Below are 24,794 nucleotides of genomic sequence, written 5' to 3' on the forward strand. Positions count from 1 at the left end.
CCTGCTCTCTCCACTCCACTTCAATTTAGTATTAGAATGCCTAGCTAGAGCAATAAAGCAATATGCAAACATAGAAGGGATCCAAATAGGGAAAGATGAAGTAAAACTCTCCTGCTTTGAAAATGACATGATGTTGTATTTAACGAACCCCATGGACTCCACTCACAAGTTACTTGTACTGATTTGAAAATTTGGCAAAGTAGCAGGTTATAAAATTATCCCTCCAAAATCAGTGGCATTTGTTTTTTTGATGATTTGTTTGGAAGGGATTTGATTTTTTGAGTTATTTAGATATGAGGTCCTTTTCTGTTGTATCGTTAGTGAATATATACATATATGTATATGAATATATATGTATATATGTATATATGTATATATATATATATGATGCATATAAGCATATATATATATGATGCAGGACACTGGAATCAAATATATATATATATGTATATATATGTATATATGCATATATATATATATGATGCAGGACACTGGAATCAAATACAGTGAAAACAGGGGTTATACCTTGGGGAAGAACATACAAAAGAAACAAAAATAATCACATAATACATTATAAATACAATATCCAGAAAGAAAAACAATAGCAAGAAATAAAAAAAAAAAACACTTGTATCCCTATCTTGGGGTTCATTTTGCTTAACATCATCTTATATGGTCATATGTACATAGCTTTTGACCTTTTCTGATTTTCCTAGACATATACTAGTTATTGCAAATAAGGGAAACCATGGGACCTATGTCTCTTTGGGCCTGGCCTACTTCGCTTAATATAACTTTTTCCAAGTCTTCCCATTTCCTTACAAATGGGGCAGTGTCGTTCTTTCTGATGGAAGCATAGAATTCTAGAATTCCAGTGTGTGTGTGTGTGTTTGTGTGTGTGTGTGTGTGTGTGTGTGTGTGTGTGTGTGTGTGTGTGTGTGTGTGTGTGTGTATCACATTTTCTTGATCGATTTATCTACTGAGGGGCATCTGGGTTGGTTCCATATCTTAGCTCCCTATGTCCCAGCAATCCCACTTTCAGGCGTTTACTCAAATGATCACAAACAAGACTATACTAAAGCTATCAGCACAGTTATGTTTATCACAGCATTATTCACTGCCTCTCTTACACAAGAAAAATATGTGGAGAGAGTGCATAGTAAGAGGGCAAAAAAAAGTATAAACATAAGCAGGGGGAAAAATAGAACACTTTCCTGTGAAAAGGAACATGGAATGGCAATGAAGATATTTTATGTTTCTGGATATCATGTAAAAACAATATCAATTATCAGAGCTTGCATTGCAATTACCAATAGCTTGGCCATCACAGGTTTAAATGAAAAAACAGCATCATATATTTTTTAGGAATCTTAGAGTTAGGCCTTAGAGAGAAGATAAGGTGGGATTATAGTAGGTCTAAAATGGGGACTGATATTTAAGCATAAAGTTGTATAATTTGCACCTATGATAATCACAGGGTTTGGTTTGATTATGGAATTGCTGTTTGGTTTTTAGTAAATATTGATTAAAGTAGGCATCATAACTTAATCATTGAGGATCAAGCCATAAAATACAATTCACTGTGAATTGAACTTAAACTATTTTACCTCAATATAGCTAAAGAAAAACATAAAAATAGTTAAATCCCACTAACTGCATGCTTATATCAACAAATACTTAGGTAGAATATTTAGTTGCTTCTTATGGGCCGCAATTTTATTTTTATTAGTTTAGATTAGAGCAAAATGTGGGTAGAACAAATATGTATGATATAACTCAAATACCACATAAACTCACCACAGATTACTCAAATTATCCAAACCATACAATTATTTTGTTTTCATCTTTGTCTGCAAGCTTAGAGATAAAACTCCATGACATGTTTAATCATAGGACTAAACACTTCATTCTAGTAAACCATCATAGGTTGCCTTTTGAATTATTTATTTTTCCAATTTTGCAACTGATTAACTTTTAACTTTTGTAAATAGGATAAATTTAGAAAAGGTTGTATTATTCATCTATGTCTCATATTCACAATGTCCTTGTTGACATTTATTAGTGATTCATTGTAAGATGAACATAAAGCATTGTAACCATCATAGTTTAAATGTTTATTAAAATTAACTGTTCCTTACATAATTTTTTCTATTTTTTCATGTGCATCTATCACGAGCAATGTCAGTGATATGTTAAATATTCCCAACTGTAACATCTGATACTATTGAATGTATTTAGTACATTTTTTAGTCAATATCTGTGCTTTTGATCTCTAAGTGATCCTTTTTCCCCAGTATTTGAACACATGGCAGTAAAATTGTATTGAACATCTGCCATGTCCCACTATTGGGTGTTCTTAGGTCTGGTTCTTATAAATCCATCTTATAACACTTACCAAATTTTTGTCTTTGAAGTCTAACCAGTATATGGTATCTGACTCAACCAGTATATGATATTGCACTCAATCATCTGGAACTTTTTCATACAATTCTCACTTTTTTTCTATTCATTATCTTGAAACCTGTTTCTATTGTCTTTTTAGCAAGTGTTCATATGCTCACAGAAGCTTTCACTGTGTATTTTCATCAAGGACTGGGAATTATATTACTTTAAACAAGTTACTACTTATATAGCATACATTCCATTAAACTGAAGTATTGGGCTGAGATACTGAGTAACATTCCACATGACTAAAGTAACTGACTGAAAATATTTATGCAAATTTGCCCTGTCTGAAAGCATTATACAACTTCTTTGATCAGATTAGTACTTATGTTACCTCTTTCATTGTGTTAAATTTTTATGAGCTTCTTAACAATTGGAAACATAGAATGGACAGATATTAATTGATTCTGAGTGTTGTATTAAAATAAACAGACACATATACATAGTATTACAACACTAGTGGAAAGATTTAGAAAGTAGTGGTAATGTACAAAATTCTTTTTATATTTCTTTTCTAGAAATATTACCATTAACAGGCAGATATCTCTAACATATAAAATCATAATTATATCATAAAATAGCTACTAGCTTGTTTACTTAATTATTGATCTATATTTAATGTGCTATAATTGAACAGTGAGTCTTACATATGCTAGGCAAATTACCACATGAGCTACATCCCAGTCATGAGGTTTTTATATAATTTTTTACAAGACCAGGATTCAAACTCATTGTCTAATGCTTGCTTTCACTCATTGGCTGGCATACTACCACCTGAGTCACCCCTCCAAACCAATTATATTGATTTTGATATAACGTCTTGGTAACATAACAAGATTGGCTTCTAAGTCATGATCCTGTTTCTGTCTCCCTAGGTAGCAGGGACTACACTTGTAGATCACTAATTCTGGGCTGTTTATATTTTTAGCTTTGATGACTTGTAAATGTATTCATTGCATTTTCTTTTGTTTCATAAGTATTTTGTAATACCTTTAAGTAGAAGTACAAAGGAGCTGCCATTAAACAAATCCATTCATGAATATAATTCTTCTTGATCAATGTCACCTTTTTCAACATTCTCGTCGTTTCCTGGTATGCAAGTATATACAGATATATTAACTGAAATACAGTAGATTCAGAGGAGAAACCAAATAATGTAATTCCTTACAAAGGCTAAATTACAGTTATGTTGTTTTCTGTTTCTCTTTTGGATCTAAATGGATATGACTGTCAATCCTCTATCTCAGATATATGCATACTGTGATACTGGGATGCTTAAGAGCTCTGATCAGGATAGGGGCTGGTGGCTTATGCTTGTAGTCCTAGCTAATCAAGTGACTGAGATCAGAGGATCAAAGTTCGAAGCCAGCTGGGGCAGAAAAGTCCATGACACTCTTATCTCCAATTAACAACCAATACAACAACAACAACAAAATGGGAAGTGGAGGTGTGGCTCAAAGTGGTAGAGCACCAGCCTTGAGCAAAAGAGTCCAGGCTGAGGTCAAGCCCCATCATGAATGAAAAAAAGAAAAAAGTTCTGTTCTGAATATGGTATATATGAGAGTTCAAAGCTCTTTTACAAGATAATTCCTGAAAATGTATTATTTCTTTATTCTAAATATTAACTTTTCTCAAAGTCCTCAAGTAAACCAATTAGACACAAATACTGTCATATTAATATTTTGATCATTTGCTCAATAAGAAATGGATTCATTATCTTTCTCATGTAACTGTAACCCCTCTGTACACTATTTTTACAATTATATGTATATATTTGTATATATATATATATATATATATATATATATATATATATATATATATATATGAAATTTAGGGAATCCCATCAAACTTCACTAATCACTTCCCCTCATTACAATCTCCCTAAGGCCCCATGTCCAAATACCCATGTATTTAATATACAAATTTTGAGATAACACTAAGCAAATTATTTTTTTTAACTTGTGTTAGTTTTAGTGCAAAAAGTTTTAATTCAGTTTAGGGGGATCCAAGACCTAAAAACGTACAAAAAGTAAATATAATAGAAAAAGAATTGAAAAGAGAAACATACATGCTGAAGTTCTGTAAGTTTTATATGGTGTCATTAGAATCTACTACCTGTAATTCTTGTTTACCATTTCATATTTTTTTAGTGAATAACATGAGATTATTTCCTAGAATATTGATATTGTTTCCTAAATGGTAATATAGAGCTATATGTAAGGTCTGCACAGGGACACCTCCCTACCCCTTGGCTAGGTTTCTGCCCAGTATCTGTTACCTAGGTAACTGGCAGACCTGGAAGCAGTCACCTTCCCCTCCTGCTAGGTCACATCCTGGGCCACCTCTGGTCACATGCCTCCCATCTGACCTTAGGAGGGTCCCAGACCCTGAGGTCACATCCAGATCCAGTGTGGCCACACCTTTCCTCCACCTGGCCATACCTCTTCCTGTCCCTGGCCTAGATAAGTCCCCGCCCAGGGGTGGGTCACTCCTTTCCTTTTTCAGCCATGCCTCTCCATCCTGCATTGTGGAGGCAGCAGTTCGGTAAATAAACTTCTTTTCCTGCCTTAATAGAGCGTGGTATTCTCTTCATCGGCTACCTAATGAAACCTATTTAATATACCTTACAATATAGAATGTGCAAAAAATTAGTATGCATTATAATTTTGTTTTTTGGTCATGGGGCTTTGAACTCTGGGCCTGAGCACTGTCCATCAGCTCAAGGTGAGCACTCTATCACTTGAGCCACAGCACCACTAATGCATTATAATTTTGGATGTGCACAAAGACTTTACCAAAATTCCTTTAATAAAAAAGAAATAGTGGGTTGAATTTTACTTTCACAGATTTTTTTGTGAGATTGCATTAATACATAATCTTTATCATGGGCAATCTTTTAAATTTTAAATTATAATAGAGTGAACATTTTGAATTTGTTTATACTAATTACAACATTATTTCTGATATGCCCTGCTGTATTGGATACATTAGTCTGGAGTAGAAAATGTACTAAATTTCTTGATTCCCTACTTATCCATTTTGAAAATTGAAGTATCCTGCTTAGCCTTACACTTATAAAATAGAAATATTAATATTATAGATTTCACATTATTACTATGCTAGTGAAATGATTAGAATCTATGTAGAGTTTTCCTCACTGACCATCACTAGTAGGCCTGCTGAATAAGAGTCACTTAGATTGTTTGACAAGAAATGTACTCATTATCTTACATAACTATAACCCTTCAGTATATCACCTTTACAATAAAATTAAATTAAACAAAAATATTCATTTTGTTTTATAATATGGCTTCTGCTGTTATACTACCTCTTTGTCATGTGGCCACCAAGACAGCCTGTTCTGAAAAATGATGTAAGAATGTTAATCATAATTAACAGAACAAAGGGAATTTGCCACAATATATAATCTAACTTAGATTGAGTCTATAATCTTAATGTCTAAATTCCCATATTACAAAATGGGAGCTCTGCTTTTTAATCATCTGTGAGATCAGGCTTTCAGAATTACCATTTTTCTGGCTTCCTTATTCTTCTTGCTCTGGCATTTGAAAAAAAAAAAAAAAAAACAAGACCCATTCTGGTTTCTAAATTGAGATTTCCAGATACCTAAGGACATACAAAGAATCCCTGAAAATAATGGAACAATTCTGAAACACAGATCTTATAAACAAAGAAGAAAAAGTAAATTAACTAAACATAAATACACATAAAATAAGCAGCTGCAGAAAATAATGTTTGCCTGACTGAAGCGTTTAGAAATAAGCCATATCATGAAAACAGTTTTAATCTATTTCTTTGGATGAGTTTCCCAATCTGTGAATAAAGAATTAAACTCCTAAACATTGACATCAGAAATTGTTTAATTTGAGACCCAGCAGGACACTTACACATTGAAAATTAGAAATGGATAGTTGATTTTTTTTTTAACCAAATGAACTACATTAGCCAGTTGTTTTCGTTAATTGGTAAGTTTTAATTTCAAAAGAGTAACATCTTAAAACTATGGATTGAACATTTACAAAATGACATGATTCCTTGTAATTCTCATTTGGAGTAAACTGATTTGAATAAATGTGTGTCCCTTGAATTCTCTGTTTTTATTTTCTATATTTATATTCATAGCTACATATATTATTTCCAACAGAACAAGTACAGTTTCTCATGCACAATTGCATGAGCATATTTTAATCTTCCCTTTGAATTCTAAAGAAATTAGTGAGATAGTTCATCAGTATTTGTGTCTATTCTTTAAAATACTGCATCATTAATATTTAATTACATGTACATTCACAATGTAGATAATTTTGTGTTGTGACTGAGAAACAAGTTTCCTATTGATGTAGTTAATTTCATTTTTAAAGATAAAATGTAATGTTGGACATATTTATAATACATGAATTGTTTTTATTCAGCATTAAAAATAGAACATATAGGCCAGGCACCGGTGGCTCATGCCTGTAATCCCAGCTACTCAGGAGGATGAGATCTGAGGATTGTGGTTCAAAGCCAACTGGGGAAAGGGAAGTCCATGAGACTCTTATCTCCAATTAACCACCAGAAAACTGGAAGTGGCAGGGGAGGTATAAAATCTAATGAAACAAGGAGAAATGTTTGAAATAGAATCCCTATGCTAACTTTAATTCTCAAGGTCAAGACGCTGAGACTTTTGTAAAATATACTGTGTTTGTATGTTTTTGTCCCTACAGGCAAGTTTTGTTGTATTAATTTGATATGATTCAGAGATGAACAGAGGAATAATGATTCTAAGAAGTTTGAAGATAAAAAGCTACAAAATAATTGTACTAATGTTAGGAAGTGAATTAAACTTTAGGGCAAAACAATGGCATGAAAGTCTAACAGAGAGGTAGGCCAATAGTTTCTGGAGTTATAACTTAAAGAAATACATATTACACTTTGTTATTACTTTCTTGGAAAGTATTCAACTACATTAAACTACTATACCTTTATTTATATTTTTTTCAATCCCTCACATTAAATAGTGCATTAAATAATCATTATTATCCTGAAAATACATTTTGTATCTAAAATTCTCTAGTCTAATAAACTGATTCTAGCACTTTAACACAAACATGTTAAAATTATTCTTATGATTGCATTTTCACTCATCTAGATCACTAAACATAGTATGCAATCTAGTAAATTTTGAATAATTCCTTGAGGTCATCTACTCTTGTCTTTCTTTCTGACCCATTGCAATAGCAAGGAGAGTTAGTCACTTCTGTCCTAATAGAGTGCAATCTACTTCCATGGATTGATTTTCCCCGTGCTGTTGTGAAATGATTTCTTAAACACTATGCTCATTATCTCCTTATATATAACTGCAATTATTGCAAATGTACAGTATGTTAATTCACCAAATGTTTGCAATGATTTTCCATTACCTATAAAATAAAGTCTCAAACAAATATATTATTTACTGATAGGGTTAGGTCCACATTCACCCTCTGTAAGCTAGAAACAAGTAAAAAAATGCTATTACAGAATAGGAAGTGGACAGAAGGATAGTGGAGGGAAGGTAGTTGGGGGAATCTACATACAAGCATTTTTATATGCATATGAGAAAATGTCCAAATGAAATCTACTGCTTTGTACAATTATTATACACAATAAAAAGTCTAATGAACATCTAACTTGCCATCTGGTAACTTGACCTATCTTAAGAGTGTCTTCTGTTCTCTATTACCAAGGAGTTCTTGGCCCTCAACACCTATCAAAAGAATTTATTAAGCTAAGAAGCAGAAAAGCATTGTTATCTCCATTTGACTTAAATTTATATCTTCTGTTTCAAAAGTTCCCATGAAGAGGTGTCTGAAAAATGGCTTATGCCATTGTCATGATGATCACAGTTCAAATACAGCCCCAGAAGACAAATCTGTGAGACTCTGACCTTCAATTAATCAGTAAAATGCCAAAAACCAGAGGCATGAAGCCAGTGTAGCCTAAAAACTGTGGTCATAAAAGGTCTCCTTAAATCAGAAGACCCTGAATTCTAGTCTTCCACCTGGCAGGGGAACAAAAATGGAAAGAGTGTTTCACAAATGATAAATTAATTCCAAATACAGAGAATGTGTGGATTGACACTTCACATCATAGGATTTAAATTGAGAATGGATAAAGAAATAGAAGAAGAAAAATTGAATATTTTAGAATCCAAGTATGGTAATCACTGCTATAGCAGTCCTATGTAAGAATTATTATTTTAAATCTTCTAATAATTTCATTGTAAGAATGCACTTAATACTATTACAAAGCTCTTTTTATCTCTCAAATACCTTCATATTCCCTCTGAATTTTTAAGAATATTAAGGCTTTATTATCACTATAATTAAATCTACTGAAAAAAGTATTTTCTCTTTTTTTGCAAATTTCTGATTATTCATAGTGATAGCAAAAAGCCTTAGTATGGATTACTAAAACCCGGAGATCATTTATAACATGTAAAAATTAGCTCTGACACATTATTTCTACTAAGCTTCAGTATTGCATCATTACTTGAATAAATACTCTTTGTTATATTTACTGAATATTGAAAATAGAAAAAAAAGAAGTTGAGTAGCATGTGTAAAATAAGACCTAAAAAGTATTCATACCATTACTTTAATATAATTGGTCCAGAAAGAGCAATAAAGGTTCTGAAGTTTGGTTGAACAGAAAGAAGCATATGAATCCCTGGAAATCAAAGAATAAAAAGACTTGCATTATGAGTTCTTAGTTTATCTGATCACCAATTTTATGTTTGCTAACAAATCATCAGCAAAGACACTGTCTATATTATCCTAAATAACTGAGGTTCGATCTCTTAGCATGCCAATCATATATTCATTTATCTTATTATACTTTCTGAATACCCACTATGATCAAACATGATTATGTATCCTGAGTATAAAATTATCAAATAAGACATAAATTTCACTTTTAACAATCATTAATTTGTACACTACATTACTATTGTTGATATCAGAAGAAAAAAATCCTTAAAAACTTCCTTAACTTGTAATGGTTTGAATTCAACATGTCAGTTTGTGAGTACACAACATCTTGACCAATGTCACTTATTTCAGAATTTGTTATTTTATAAGACTATCAAAGGAAAAATATTTAATCCAATAAGTGTAATGTGAAACAAATGCTTAAAATCTGATATTTCCTGAAATTACTTTCATATAGATGATGTATTAGGAAACTTACACATTCTCCCTGGCTAAACAGAGTCTGAAAATTTTCTGTCCTCTATTAATTAATTAAATTTAGTAGCTTTATGTGGCATAACATTTGAGGATTATATAGGATAATTTGAATTTCTTCAACAGAGTTGCACTAATAATAAAATGAAAATTGTATTCAAAGCACAGCTTCTTCTTCAAACACATATAAATATTTGCCTTCTATAAAAATAATTTCTTATAAGCTCCTGTAGCATAAAAATCATTAACATATGTACATTCCATACATGTTTAATTTGAATACTTTAAATAAATATTTGATTGTCTGAATGAATAGTCTGGCATTTATGATCCAGAAGCTTATGTAAAACTCTTGAAATTGATGCAAAGACTGTGTTCTCTGTAATCTGTGTATCCTAGCCAAGCTAATCCATTATTCACAAAGCAAACAGTGCATCTGTTCCTAGCAAAAGCTTAGTCTCTTATTTCTTTTGACAGTGTGCAGACCTGGGTTCTTCAAAGCCTCACCTCACAGCCAGAGCTGCAGCCAATGTCCACCTCACAGTTACACCCATGAGGAAGCTTCAACCTCTTGTGTCTGTGAAAAGGATTATTTCAGGAGGGAGTCTGACCCGCCCACAATGGCATGCACAAGTAAGAAAACCCATGGGTATTTGGTGATGCTAACTTTCACCAGTCTGAAGAAGCAGTATGATGGAGCCTGTTACCATTCTCTTAACATTTCCCCCTAAAACAGGCATCTGTGTAGTCTTCTCAATATAGTTACTCAAGTTCAATCTTCTTTAAGACACACTGAACATTTTGTCATTTTTATCACTCACCATTACAAGCTTCATCCTTTTCTCTATGCTTGAAGCTCAACATTTGAGTAACAGATACATAATTGCTCCCACTATTTTGTGGTTTACATTAGTGATCTTGACAACCTAATAAGACTTCAGCATGTCTGCTTTCCTTGTCAAACCTGTTTCCTTCTTCTTTCTAAGACATTAAAAAAATTCTAATCATATAGTTATGCACTAAATGACACCTTTACTTAGTTAAAACATTCCACTAAAGCCGTAGCCCATTTTGAAAGCAATTGACAAGTCAGAAAACAAATAAAAAGCATGCATTACTATGGGTGCAAAATCAGATTTGAATCAGCTCTAAGTTTTCAGTGATTCTTCTTAGAAACATGTGTCTAGTATACAGATATACTTGCTGGAACATTGTTATTATGCCTTTATTTCATGTATCTGTAGTGGACAAATATATCAGTGCTTTGATTGAATTTCCATGTATTTCTGGAAATCATATTTATGCAATTGTTTGCTTGGTGACAATACTTTCAGGGGTTTTCCAAAAGCTAAGTCCCAATAGCCAATGAAAGAAGATACAAGTAAAAACTCAAACAAATGCCTTTCTGTAACATTCAAGTTCTATAACCAACCTGACAGTCTGCTGGGTCCTTGTAAGTTATCACTCTTCTCTTTTAGGCTCACAAAGACATCTGAATGTCACTATTAATTTCTAAGCATATGTAGTACAGATTTCTTCTTGTCTAATAATCACACATTGAATTTGCTAGCATTCTATAGTGTCTGGGTTGTATAGTCAGTAAAACATGTTTTCAGAATTCCTCAAATCATTGTTATTATTTAACTTAAACATTTTTGAAAATTTTTTTCCTTCTGTATGATTACTAGAAGTGAACATTTTCTCCACAAAATACTAAATTACATTAGTTTACATAGTCTTGGAAAGAGATCTTTGATTGAAAGTGACTTCATTTATTTATTTACTTATTTATTTTGCAGTGGAGATTTAAGTAATTATTTTTGTTAGTGTTAACAAAAGTATGCCCAGTGATGTTGAAAATGCAGGCCAGAGAATAGAATGATAATGAAGGAGGAGGGGAAAGTGTACTAAATTATCTTTAAAAATTTTATTCATTTCCTAATTAGTGGTTTTCTTAAGTGGGCCAGGCATTACCTGCCTTGTTTGGGGCATAAATATATGTCTCCCTTTCTATATATTGATTATGTTTGGGAATTGGGGAGAGGCTGTGCTTTGGTGGCAAGGACTGCTTAGTAAATCTTTCAAGACCAAAGCCCATAAGCATAGGCTTTGCACTTCCTCTGTCTTCAGGCATGTAATCTTACTAGCACTATTTCCTATGCATCAGAAATGCCCATTAGAAAAGTGTGTCCATCGTAGTTGCCTCCATAGAACCACAAATAATGTATATGATCCACTGGTGGCTTCATTTATTCCAGATGAATATCTTGAACTTTGTCTTTCATTTTTATGTTTGCATTTATGGTTCTACTCCTTTACTTATTCTAGAGTGTATACACACATATAAAATATGGAGAATAAAGTTTTGTAAACCTATAAGGATAAAAACAAACAAAATTATGGATCTAATTAAACCAAGGATATAACTAACAGCCTACATTAGTTCACATATAATGTCTACTAATAGAGCAGTGAGATTTCTTAGGTGTATAACTTGGGGGATTTACATTTTACATCTAGAAATTCAATTTGAGTTTCTTAACCTAGAAGGCACATGTGCTCATTTTAAACACTGAAGAGGTTTTAGTAGCAGAATCAAAAGAAAAAAGTCAGACTGATTACTTTTTATACATGGAGTACATTCTATACATTTCTGCTCTTGGAAAAAAAATCCTAGAAAGTAAACCGTCTTTCTAAAGTAGATAGTTTCATATATTTTATTCTTTTATCACAATGTTAGCATGTAATATTCCGATCACACTAAATTTTTGCTATTAAATAAAGATTAGTCACTCATTAGTTATGTGGTTCTTTAATATAAATGCATTTTTATATCTAAATCCTTAAATAATAATTAACTCAACACTATTAAATTTATTCTTAGAAGTCATGACTTAATAAACAATAGATACAAATTAATGCTCTTTTTATTTAGCACAAACAACACATGAAACTAGATAATTTTAAGAAGTTTAATTCATGATTATAAACCATTCAAATACTTCCAGACCCCATTTTATTCATGTAGAGAGAGATACTAAGTCTCTGAAGTAAATATAAGTTTATTTTGTTCTTTGAAAACATCAAATTTATGTAATATTTACAACTGACTGAGATGTTTAACTCTAAATATCTTAAAATCTACTTTAGATGTAACTATCATACAATCAAATTTAGCTCTGTTTAGTAGGTTAGTTTTATGTTTGGAAACAGTTAGAATTATGTTCAAATGGGAAATAGATTCTTTTTATCTGAGAAATTTTTGCTCATGACTAAACTTTAAATGGAAATATTCAATTTTATTGAAATAGATTTTCTTAGTTTCAAATATATTTTCAAATTGCATCTAATTTCGATTGGCAGTCAGATAAAAATAATGTGCCTAACAAATATATACTGATGTTAGGAAGGTTACATTAATATGATTCTAAGGTGTTAGGATACAATGGAAAAATTTTAGTTAAATATACTTCTTTTCATTCCTTAATGGATGATGGAAGACCGAAATGCTTGTATTAGTCATTCAACATACAATTTTTTTCATTCTTTCTTTGTAGTGTCTTCAAGGGATAGCCTTAAAGTTTTAGACTTTCAATTAAACAAAATTCAAACTTGCAGAGTGTAATATAAGTTTTATTCTAGATTGTGATGTTGATCAACTGCTGAAATTGCATTGCTTTCTTGATCTAGAAGAGAGTTTCAAGTGATTTTTCAAGTAGTTATATAATTTAATTTGAAGTAAACTAGGGCCATCTTTTGCTACAGATACTGTTTTTTAAGAGGCACTCAGAAAATTTCATTTTTTTCTGTGCTTATTTCTTAATAGATACTTTATGTTTAATGCCAATGATGAATGAGGAAATAATTTGCTCAATCCCCAAGGAGATTCACTTATCACTTTTAAACATAAAAGTGTTCTAGATTTGTTGGCTCACACATAGTTTTATCCCTTAATTTTATATATACATTGAGGTAGCTTCCAATTAGTGCCCCAATAAATCATTTCTTTAGAGCATAGATTTTACTATTGTCCCTATTAAACATTAACATGATTTGTTACAAATTAGACTTTAACTTAAAAAAAAAAAAAAGATGAACTGCAAATCGATTTTTTTTCTTCAGACCAGGGATTAGTGTGGAAAATGATACCTGAATAATATTATTTTAAAATATGTTTTTTTCACTTTACTTTGCTAACCAGGACCCCCCTCAGCTCCTCGGAATGCCATCTCAAATGTTAATGAAACTAGTGTCTTTCTGGAATGGATTCCGCCTGCTGACACTGGTGGAAGGAAAGATGTGTCATATTATATTGCATGCAAGAAGTGCAACTCCCATGCAGGTGTATGTGAGGAGTGTGGCGATCATGTCAGGTACCTCCCCCGGCAAATCGGCCTGAAAAACACCTCTGTCATGATGGTGGATCTGCTCGCTCACACAAACTATACGTTTGAGATTGAGGCAGTGAATGGAGTGTCCGACTTGAGCCCTGGCACCCGGCAGTATGTGTCTGTAAATGTAACCACAAACCAAGCAGGTAAGTGTCATGCCCAACTAAGTTGCCAATTTGAGCCCCACTCTAATGAGCTATTGATGCAGAGGCTCTCCATCCTACAGGTCAGCAATGGAAGGATAAGAGATCTTGAAAATGCTTTTCTTGTTGAAACACGTAAAAGTTAAGGCTTTCTTAGCAGGGAGAAGGGACATGTGTAATATTTTTTTACATTAAAACTAAATTTCTAACCGGGACTCAATGATTCACGCCTGTAATCCCACCTTCTCAGGAGGATGAGATCAGAGGACTGTGGTTCAAAGCCTGCCCAGGCAGAAAAGTCCCTGAGGCTTTTACCTAGAATTAACAACGGAAAAGCTGGATGTGGAGCTGTGACTCCAGTGCTAGCCTTGAGAACAAGTCAAGGGCAGTGCCCAGGCATGAGTTCAAACCCCCAATACCAGCAAAAGTTAAGTAAATAAGAAAATAAATGAAAATCAATAAAATAAAATAAAACTTTCCTAAATACAATTCATCTACCTGTAGCAAAAAAAAGATGTCATAATTTCACACAATTCATCTGAAACCTGTAAATTTGTTTAATTTCTTTCAAGTTTCATTGTTTAGCTTCATTTATTTAGCATGAGATTCATGTTTATAGGCTGGCTTAATTTGCTTATTTGTTTACCACCTCAGCTGAATTTTCTTTGCAAATTATAATAGCCTTTTCTTATTTTGATGATTTTTATTACAATAAAATGTATAAAATGAAATTTTCCTTGTTAAATCCATCAAAAATTACAATCACTATTTTAACAAAAGTGGAATGATCATGAAATACTCTTCAGCCACATGGAAACATACCCATGTTCCATGTGGAGATCTTGGAATTACTCAGAAAGGATTTTTAGAGCATAGGAATATAATCCTGTTTCATAGAGTATTTTCCCTTGTTTTTCCACAAGTACTTCCTTTTTAGGCAAATCCAAATTACAGATTTCTTTTCTAGTAAAATAAATATCAAAGATAAGCCATGACTGCTTTTTGATCATTCAAAAAAGTAGAAGGCAAGACTTACTCCAAACCTAACATGCACATTATAATATATTTTTATTCAACAACAAAGAAGCTTGAGGGAATGATTTACCACATTACCTGGTTGCAATCCTTGGATCAAGGGTACAATAAACTTAAACTGGTTACTCCATTGATATTTTGTTGGGCTTTGGTCACTGAGCACATCCTTGCCACCAGTACTCACAGTGAAAGATGTGTTTGGACTTGTTTATATAAGATTTGAATTCTGGGGTTGATGAAGGAATGCTAAAGGCTAAAAGTCATGAAGGCCAACAATCATATATCAAGTAAACCATGTGATTATGTCTTTAAATATATATATATGTATATATATATACATAAAACAAAAAACAGTACAGAGGGGTTACAGTTACATGAGTAAGGTAATGAGTACATTTTCTATAAAGCATTATTACTTCCTCCTTTGTTTTTCCCCTACCATCCCTTCCCCGCCTCCCCCACACCTCCCCAACTCCATCCCACAGCTGTAAAGTTCTTTTTCAATATAGTCTTGTACATTTCTTTGTTACAATGTGTCAACCTGTATCCTTATTTCAGCATATTGTTATTTCCTTTCCCTTCCCCAAATTAGAAAAATGTATATACAGATGAAGGGCACTAGAATCAAATACAGTAAAAAGAGGGATACCATGGGTGAAGAACATACAAAAGAAACCAAAAAAATCATATAATACATTATAAATATATTAAAAACAACAGCAATAAAGATAAAAACCACTTACATCCCTATATTGGGGTTCATTTTGCTTAATATCATTTTATATGGTCATATGTACATAGCTTTTGACCTTTTCTGCTTGTCCTATACATATATTAGTTATTGCAAATAAGGGAAAGACTTGGAAGAAAGTCTGTTAAGTGATTATGTCTTTAAAATAGGCAAATACATGAAATTTTGCTCCAAATTGTTGTTTCTGACTGATAAAATGAAAGGAAACAATTAGGAGTTGGTCAAATGAATAAAATAACCAAGCAATGTTCTAGACTTATTCTGAATACTTTCTCTGCTCATATCTGTATGTCTACAGACTTTTTCTACCAGAGAAAACAATGAATACATTTATATACCATCATCCTATATATTTATTTCCTCATGTACTCCTAATTTAATGGAAATGCCAATGAGCTCCATGGGAGTAGAAAAGAAACTTTTTTTTTCTTGCAGTATAAACTAAAAGAAACTGTTGGACTCAATGTTAGCACACCTTTATATTCAGATTAAAATTGCATATTCATTGAATGAGAATTCTCATCCGATTTATGAGAAATACTGTTTTTACATGTGTGGTTTCAGGCTTCTTATCCAATATCATTCAGTCTTTATTGGTTCTACTATGCGTTTTAATTGTCATATTGAAAACATTGGTCACTAAGCATTGTGTTTCTCTGGGGAAAACTGATTAGGTTAGATAGATAGAAAGACATTTCCTGGATGGGCTAAATGTAGAAGATTATACTGTTTTTTATTCATGTTTTCAATAAATAAGTACATACTTGAATGGTCTTCAACTTTCTAGACTCTTCAAACATTAACATGTTTTACTTGGACCTTCAATATCTTAAATGCCAATGAAAATTTGTTCTCCTCCAGCTAGTAAAGGTAGAATTAAAATATAGAACAAACATTTGGAATCAGAGAAAATCACGTTGACTTTCAGTTGCTTTTATCCCAAGTTGTCATGATATATTCTGTAAAATCCTTGTAATCCTATCCAAAATAGCAAAATAAGATATTTTTTCAGTATTGACATTCCAGATCAAATAAATCTCCATTTCCATAAAAAAATTGTTGTCCTCAAATAACACCTACAAATTCATAAATTTAATGTCATCATGGTTGAGTACAAACAATGTATCACAGTACTTTCAAATATCTGCATTTTAAACATAAAGTGAAATAAAATATATATAGTATATGTGGTTTTTAAATAAAAATTGTTTTATCATATTTTCAGTTTATGTTTTAGTGCCTTAAAGCAAAGATTGTGTCCCAAAAAGATGTGTTTCCTTTCTTTAATAATTTATTTCAAAAATTTTTTAAATTTTATTTTATTTTATTTGAGAACATACTGTACAGAGGGGCTACAATTACATGGGCAGGATAATGCATACATTTCTTACCAAGCATTGCAGCCTCCTCCTTTGTTTACCCTTCACCTCCCTTCCCAACCTCCCTCCACCCCCCACCCACTTATACCCCCCTCCCCCCCCACACCGACATTGTAAAGCTGGTTTTGACATGACATTTTGTACTTCTCATTGTTGCAACAGGTCCACCTGAATCCTTAAATGACTTGTTTGTCCCCATCTCCTCCACATGTTATACTGACATCAATTATAGTGAAAGCGGGGATTACACTGTGGGGGAGGGACATACAAAACAACAAAGAAATAATCTTATAAATGAGTTAGAAACACATGCATTAAAGAAATGAAAACATTAAAATACATATTTAAGGGTTCATTTTCCTAACATCACATTATCTGACCTTTTCCGCTTGACTCATACCTATACTAGATATTGCAAATAAGGGAAACCATGGGACCTATGCTTCTTTGGGCCTGGCTTACTTCACTTAATATAATTTTTTCCAAACCTTTCCATTTCCTAACAAATGGGGAAATGTCATTCTTTCTGATGGAGGCATAGAATTCCATTGTGTATATATACCACATTTTCTTGATCCATTCATCTACTGAGGGGCATCTGGGTTGGTTCCATATATTAGCTATGGTAAATAATGCTGCAATAAACATAGTTGTGCTGGTAGCTTTAGTGTGGTCTTGTCTGTAAACATTTGGGTAAATGCCCAAAAGTGGGATTGCTGGATCATAGGGGAGATCTATGTGAAGTCTTTTGAGGAACCTCCATACTGCTTTCCAAAGTGGTTGAACAAGTTTACATTCCCACCAACAATGAAGTAAGGTTCCTTTCTGTCCACATCCCCTCCAGCATCTGTTGTTGTTAGAGTTCTTGATTTTTGCTGTTCTAACTGGAGTGAGGTGATATCTCAGTGTTGTTTTGATTTGCAATTCTTTTATGGCTAGGGATGTTGAACATTTCTTCATGTGTCTATTGGCCATCCTTCTTTCTTCTTCAGAGAAGCTTCTCTTTAAGTCTTTCGCCCACTTATTTATTGGGCAGTTGTTTCTTTGAGGATTTGTTGTTGGGTGGTTTAAGTTTTTGAGTTCCAAGTATATTTTAGATATGAGACCCTTGTCTGTTGTATGGCTAGTAAAGATCTTCTCCCAATCGGTGGGCTTTCTATTGATCTTGCTAGCTATGTCATTTGCCCTGCAGAAGCTCTGCAACCTTATGCAATCCCATTTGTCCAACCTTTCTTTGATTTGTTGTGCTTCCGGGTCTCTATTCAGAAAATTTCGGCCTGAGCCAAGGAGACCTAGGGTTTCTCCTATTCCATCCTGTAAAGTTTTCAGAGTGTCTGCTTTGAGTTCAAGGTCTTTGATCCATTTGGAGTTGATTCTGGTGTAGGGTGATATATAAGGATCTAGCTTTAGTTTTCTACATGTAGTTAACCAATTTTGCCAGCACCATTTACTGAAGAGGCTGTCTTTCTTCCGTTCTATTGTTTTAGCTTCCTTATCAAAGATTAGATGGCTACAGGTCTGTAGGTTCATTTCTGGGTTTTCAATTCTATTCCATTGGTCCTGAGGTCTGTTTTTATGCCAATACCAAGCTGTTTTGATTACTATGGCTTTATAGTAGAGTTTGGAATTTGGTATTGATATTCCTCCAGCAGTATTCTTTCCGTTGAGGAGCGTTTTTGCTATTCGGGGTCTTTTATTGTTCCATATGAATTTTTGGATTGCCTCCTCTATTTCCTTGAAGAATGAGGGTGGAATTTTGATAGGTATCGCGTTGAATTTGTAGAGAGCTTTGGGAAGTATTGCCATTTTCACGATGTTAATCTTGCCAATCCATGAGCATGGGAGGTTTTGCCATTTTTTAAGTTCTGTGTTGATTTCCTTTTTCAAGATTTTAAAGTTTTCATCATAGAGGTCCTTCACTTCTTTGGTGAAGTTAATTCCTGGGTATTTTATTTTTTGTGGGGCTATTACAAATGGAGTTGCTTTCCTAATTTCAGCCACACTTTTCTCATTGTTGGCATACAGAAAAGCCATTGATTTTGGGGGGTTAATTTTATAACCTGCTACTTTGCCAAAGTTTTGAATCAGCTTGAGTAATTTGGGAGTGGAGTCTATGGGATTCTTTAAATACAAGATCATGTCATCTGCGAAGAGGGAGAGTTTTATTTCTTCTTTCCCTATTTGGATCCCCTTTATGTCTGCATCTTGTCTTATTGCTGTAGCTAGGCATTCTAATACTAGATTGAAGAGAAGTGGAGAGAGTGGGCATCCTTGTCTTGTTCCTGAGTTAAGAGGAAATGCCTTTAGTTTTTCACCATTGAGTATAATGCTGGCTGTAGGTTTGTCATATACAGCCTTTATTGTATTGAGGAATGTTCCATGGATTCCTAATTTTTCCAAAACCTTCATCATAAAGGGGTGTTGGATCTTGTCAAATGCTTTTTCTGCATCTATTGAGATAACCATGTGGTTCTTATTCTTGCTCCTGTTGATGTGATGAATAATATTAATTGATTTGCGTACATTGAACCAGCTTTGCATCCCTGAAATGAATCCTGTTTGATCATGGTGTATGATTTTTTGGATGAATTGTTGAAGTCGATTGGCCAAAATTTTGTTGAGAAGTTTTGCATTAATGTTCATCAAAGAAATGGTTCTCTTTCTTTGATGAGTCCCTGCCTGGTTTTGGGATGAGGGTTATGATGGCTTCATAGAATGTGTTCGGTAGTGAGCTTTCTCTTTCAATTTCATTGAAGAGTTGGAGGAGTATTGGTGTGAGCTCTGCTTTGAAGGCCTTGTAAAATTCCGCTGTAAAACCATCTGGTCCTGGACTTTTCTTAGCTGGGAGGTCTCTTATTGCTGTTTCTATTTCAATGCTTGATATGGGCCTGTTAATCTGGTTTAACTCATCTTGGTTTAGTTTTGGCATGTCAATATTTGCTAGGAAAAGGTCCATTTCTGTCAAGTTCTCAAACTTATTAGCATAAAGTTTTGAGAAGTATTCCCTTATAATGTTCTGAATCTTGGTTGTTTCCGTGGTGATGTTTCCATTCTCATCTCTGAGTTTATTAATTTGGGTGTGTTCTCTCCTTTTTCTGATAAGGTTTGCTAAGGGTCTGTCAATTTTGTTAAGTTTTTCGAAGAACCAACTCTTTGTTTTGTTGATTCTTTCTATAGTTTTTATGGATTCTAATTCATTTAATTCTGATTTAATTTTGATTATTTCTTTCCGTCTACTGGATTGGGGTTTATCTTGCTGCTCTTTTTCAAGGAGGTTTAGATGTGTCATTAAATTGTTAGTTTCCGATCTCTCCAATTTGTTGATGTAGGAGCTCAGAGCTATAAACTTGCCTCTGAGTACTGCCTTTGCTGTGTCCCAGAGGAGCTGGTAATTTGTGTGTGCATTTTTGTTTAATAGCATGAACATTCGAATTTCCTTTCTAATCTCTTCCATGACCCACTCATGATTCAGCAGTGTGTTGTTCAGCCTCCATGTGATACCGGACTTTCTTTGGTGGCTTTTGGTGTTGAGTTCTAATTTTATTCCCTTGTGGTCAGAGAGACTGCAAGGTATAACTTCAATGTTTCTGAATTTAGACAAGTTTGCTTTGTGGCCTAAAATGTGGTCTATTTTAGGAAACGTTCCATGTGCTGCTGAGAAGAATGTGTATTCTGATGCTGCTGGGTGAAATGTTCGGTAGATGTCTGTTAAGTCTAGTTGATCTATGCAGCTGTTTAGATCTGCGGTTTCTCTGTTGAGTGTTGGCCGAGTTGATCTATCTAGTGGGGAGAGTGGTGTGTTAAAATCCCCAACAATTAATGTCTTTGGATCTATATGGGATTTGAGGGAAAGTAGTGTTTCTTTGATAAATTTGGGTGCTCCATTGTTTGGCGAATAGAAATTTAGAATTGTAATATCCTCCTGAAAGAGAGATCCTTTAATTAGTATGTAGCGACCTTCTTTATCTCTTGTCACAAATTTTAATTTGAAGTCTATTTTATCTGATATTAGGATTGCAACTCCCGCCTGTTTATGAGGGCCGTTTGCTTGGTAGATTTTGTTCCAGCCTTTAACATTGAAAATGTGTTTGTTTTTACGGACAAGATGTGACTCCTGCAGGCAGCAGATAGAAGGGTCTTGTTTTTTAATCCAACTAGACAGTCTATGTCACTTAATTGGAGAGTTCAGTCCGTTAACGTTAAGAGATGGGACTGAGAGGTATTGGGGAGTTCCTGCCGTGTTATCCACCTTCTTGGGGGCTGCGAAAACTGGGTTCTTCCTAAGGTTCTTGGATTCTCAGTTTGGGTGCAGTTCATTTCTGGGTTTTCAATTCTATTCCATTGGTCCTGAGGTCTGTTCTTATGCCAATACCAAGCTGTTTTGATTACTATGGCTTTATAGTAGAGTTTGAAATTTGGTATTGATATTCCTCCAGCAGTGTTCTTTCCGTTGAGGAGCGTTTTTGCTATTCGGGGTCTTTTATTGTTCCATATGAATTTTTGGATTGCCTCCTCTATTTCCTTGAAGAATGAGGGTGGAATTTTGATAGGTATCGCGTTGAATTTGTAGAGAGCTTTGGGAAGTATTGCCATTTTCACGATGTTAATCTTGCCAATCCATGAGCATGGGAGGTTTTGCCATTTTTTAAGTTCTGTGTTGATTTCCTTTTTCAAGATTTTAAAGTTTTCATCATAGAGGTCCTTCACTTCTTTGGTGAAGTTAATTCCTGGGTATTTTATTTTTTGTGGGGCTATTACAAATGGAGTTGCTTTCCTAATTTCAGCCACACTTTTCTCATTGTTGGCATACAGAAAAGCCATTGATTTTGGGGGGTTAATTTTATAACCTGCTACTTTGCCAAAGTTTTGAATCAGCTTGAGTAATTTGGGAGTGGAGTCTATGGGATTCTTTAAATACAAGATCATGTCATCTGCAAAGAGGGAGAGTTTTATTTCTTCTTTCCCTATTTGGATCCCCTTTATGTCTGCATCTTGTCTTATTGCTGTAGCTAGGCATTCTAATACTAGATTGAAGAGAAGTGGAGAGAGTGGGCATCCTTGTCTTGTTCCTGAGTTAAGAGGAAATGCCTTTAGTTTTTCACCATTGAGTATAATGCTGGCTGTAGGTTTGTCATATACAGCCTTTATTGTATTGAGGAATGTTCCATGGATTCCTAATTTTTCCAGAACCTTCATCATAAAGGGGTGTTGGATCTTGTCAAATGCTTTTTCTGCATCTATTGAGATAACCATGTGGTTCTTATTCTTGCTCCTGTTGATGTGATGAATAATATATTAAGTGAAGTAAGCCAGGCCCAAAGAAGCATAGGTCCCATGGTTTCCCTTATTTGCAATATCTAGTATAGGTATGAGTCAAACGGAAAAGTTCAGATAATGTGATGTTAGGAAAATGAACCCTTAAATATGTATTTTAATGTTTTCGTTTCTTTAATGCATGTGTTTCTAACGCATTTATAAGATTATTTCTTTGTTGCTTTGTATGTCCCTCCCCCACAGTGTAACCCCCGCTTTCACTATATTTGATGTCAGTATAACATGTGGAGGAGATGGGGACAAACAAGTCGTTTAAGGATTCAGGTGGACCTGTTGCAACAATGAGAAGTACAAAATGTCATGTCAAAACCAGCTTTACAATGTCGGTGTGGGGGGGGGAGGGGGGTATAATTGGGTGGGGGGAGGGGGGTAAAATTGGGTGGGGGGAGGGGGGAGGCGGGGAAGGGAAGGGTAAACAAAGGAGGAGGCTGCAATGCTTGGTAAGAAATGTATGCATTATCCTGCCCATGTAATTGTAGCCCCCCTGTACAGTATGTTCTCAAATAAAATAAAATACAATAAAAAAAAAAAAAGAATCTTTTGTAGGGCTGGTTTGGTGGAGATGTATTGTTTCAATTTTTCTTTGCTATCGAAGGTTTTTATTTGGCCTTCAGTTATGAAGGAGAGTTTAGCTGGGTACAGTATTCTTGGTTGATAGTTGTTTGTTTGTAGGGCATGGCATACGTCATTCCAGGCTCTTCTTGCTTTGATTGTCTCTGCTGAGAAATCTGAGGTAATTCTAATTGGTTTCCCTTTATAGGTGATTAACCTTTTCTCCTTGACAGCTTTATGGATCTTTTCCTTGGTCTGGGTTGATCCTGTGTGGATTATAATGTGATGGTGGGATGTCCTATTCTGGTCTGGTCTATTTGGGGTTCTAAAAGCTTCTTGTATCTGAATAGGCCTATCTTTTTGTATGTTTGGGAAGTTCTCTGCTAGGATCCTGTTAAACAAATTTCCTAGACCATTAACTTCTGTTTCTAGGTGCTCCTCTACACCCATTATCCTTAGATTGGGCCTTCTGATGGTGTCTTCCAGGTGTTGGATAGACCTATCATATTTCTTGGACTTGTCTTGGATGGTTGTATGTTCTTTCTCTATAATATCTAGGCTGTCTTCAATCCCTGAGATTCGATCTTCTGCATGGTCTAACCTGCTGTCAAGACTCTCTACTTTGTTTTTTATCTCTTTTCCTTCTAATTGGTCAGCTTTGATGGCTTCAAGTTCTTTGTTGAAGCTCTGTTTTAGGTCTTGTATGAATTTCTTTACTTCCTTAATTTGGTGTTCAGTGTTTGTTCTCAAATCACTTAGTTGATTGGTTATGGTTTCTTTGGACTCCCATTCCTTCTGTTGGGTTCCATTCAGCATTCCCTTTGTGGTCTCCCTGACTTCCTTCAGCTCTTTGTTAATGGATTCCATGAATGCCTTTAGTGATCTTTGTGTATTCTCTACCTGGTCTCTCAATTCCTGAATTACTCTTTGATTAACTTCCTCCCTTCTGTGGGATTCCTGCAGTTCTCTTTCTTCCCGCTCCTGGGATTCCTGCAGTTCTCTTTGAGTGTTCTCTGCCTGCTCAAGCCATTCCTCCCTTTCTCTTTGAGTATTCTCAAGTTGTTCACGCAAATCCTGTATCAGTTTTTGAGTAGCTTCCTCACGCTTATGATATTCCTGTATAAACTTCTGGGATGCCTCCTCTCTCTCCCTATCACGCTCATACAGAGTCCTTTGTACATTGTCAAACTTCTCATTTATCATGTTTGCTAGTAGTGTTTGTAGAGCTATTTGGGAACTCTCCTCTGGATTATTCTTTATCTGTTCTAATCCCTGATTATCAAGATTGGGAATTGAGATACCCGAATTTGCCATTTTTCTTGTGTTTTTCCGGCTTACTCTGCGCATTTGAGATGAAGATTGCACCAGTTTTGTGCTAGAACACTATCTTAAGGCAACCATCAACCAAAGTTTGCGTTTGTACAGTCAATAGTCTACAGATACAATCTAGTTCAACAGATACATCTATTCAACATCAAACAATTATATGTTAAAGGACTTCGAACCGCAGAAAAGAATTTGGAAAACCAGAAATT

At 34.1% G+C, this 24,794-nt stretch overlaps 1 protein-coding gene across 12 annotated transcripts in view; it reads left to right on the forward strand.

Annotated features, from left to right (window-relative positions):
- Epha5 (EPH receptor A5) overlaps positions 1-24,794 on the forward strand; it is a 308,672-nt gene that overhangs the window by 152,814 nt on the left and 131,064 nt on the right. For 4 of the 12 annotated variants that reach the window (XM_070012882.1, XM_070012884.1, XM_070012881.1 and 1 more), the window contains exons 4-5: positions 10,152-10,307; positions 13,876-14,211. The exons of 4 other annotated variants lie outside the window; for them this stretch is intronic. In XM_070012882.1, the coding sequence (XP_069868983.1) occupies positions 10,152-10,307; positions 13,876-14,211 (492 nt within the window). The remainder of the gene's footprint in view (positions 1-10,151; positions 10,308-13,875; positions 14,212-24,794) is intronic. 4 more of the 12 variants (XM_070012885.1, XM_070012887.1, XM_070012888.1 and 1 more) reach the window with 1 other exon arrangement.

The sequence above is a fragment of the Dipodomys merriami genome, unplaced genomic scaffold (genome assembly GCF_024711535.1).
Source record: "Dipodomys merriami isolate MVZ:Mamm:240054 unplaced genomic scaffold, mDipMer1.0.p SCAF_9, whole genome shotgun sequence".
Lineage (NCBI taxonomy): Eukaryota > Metazoa > Chordata > Mammalia > Rodentia > Heteromyidae > Dipodomys > Dipodomys merriami.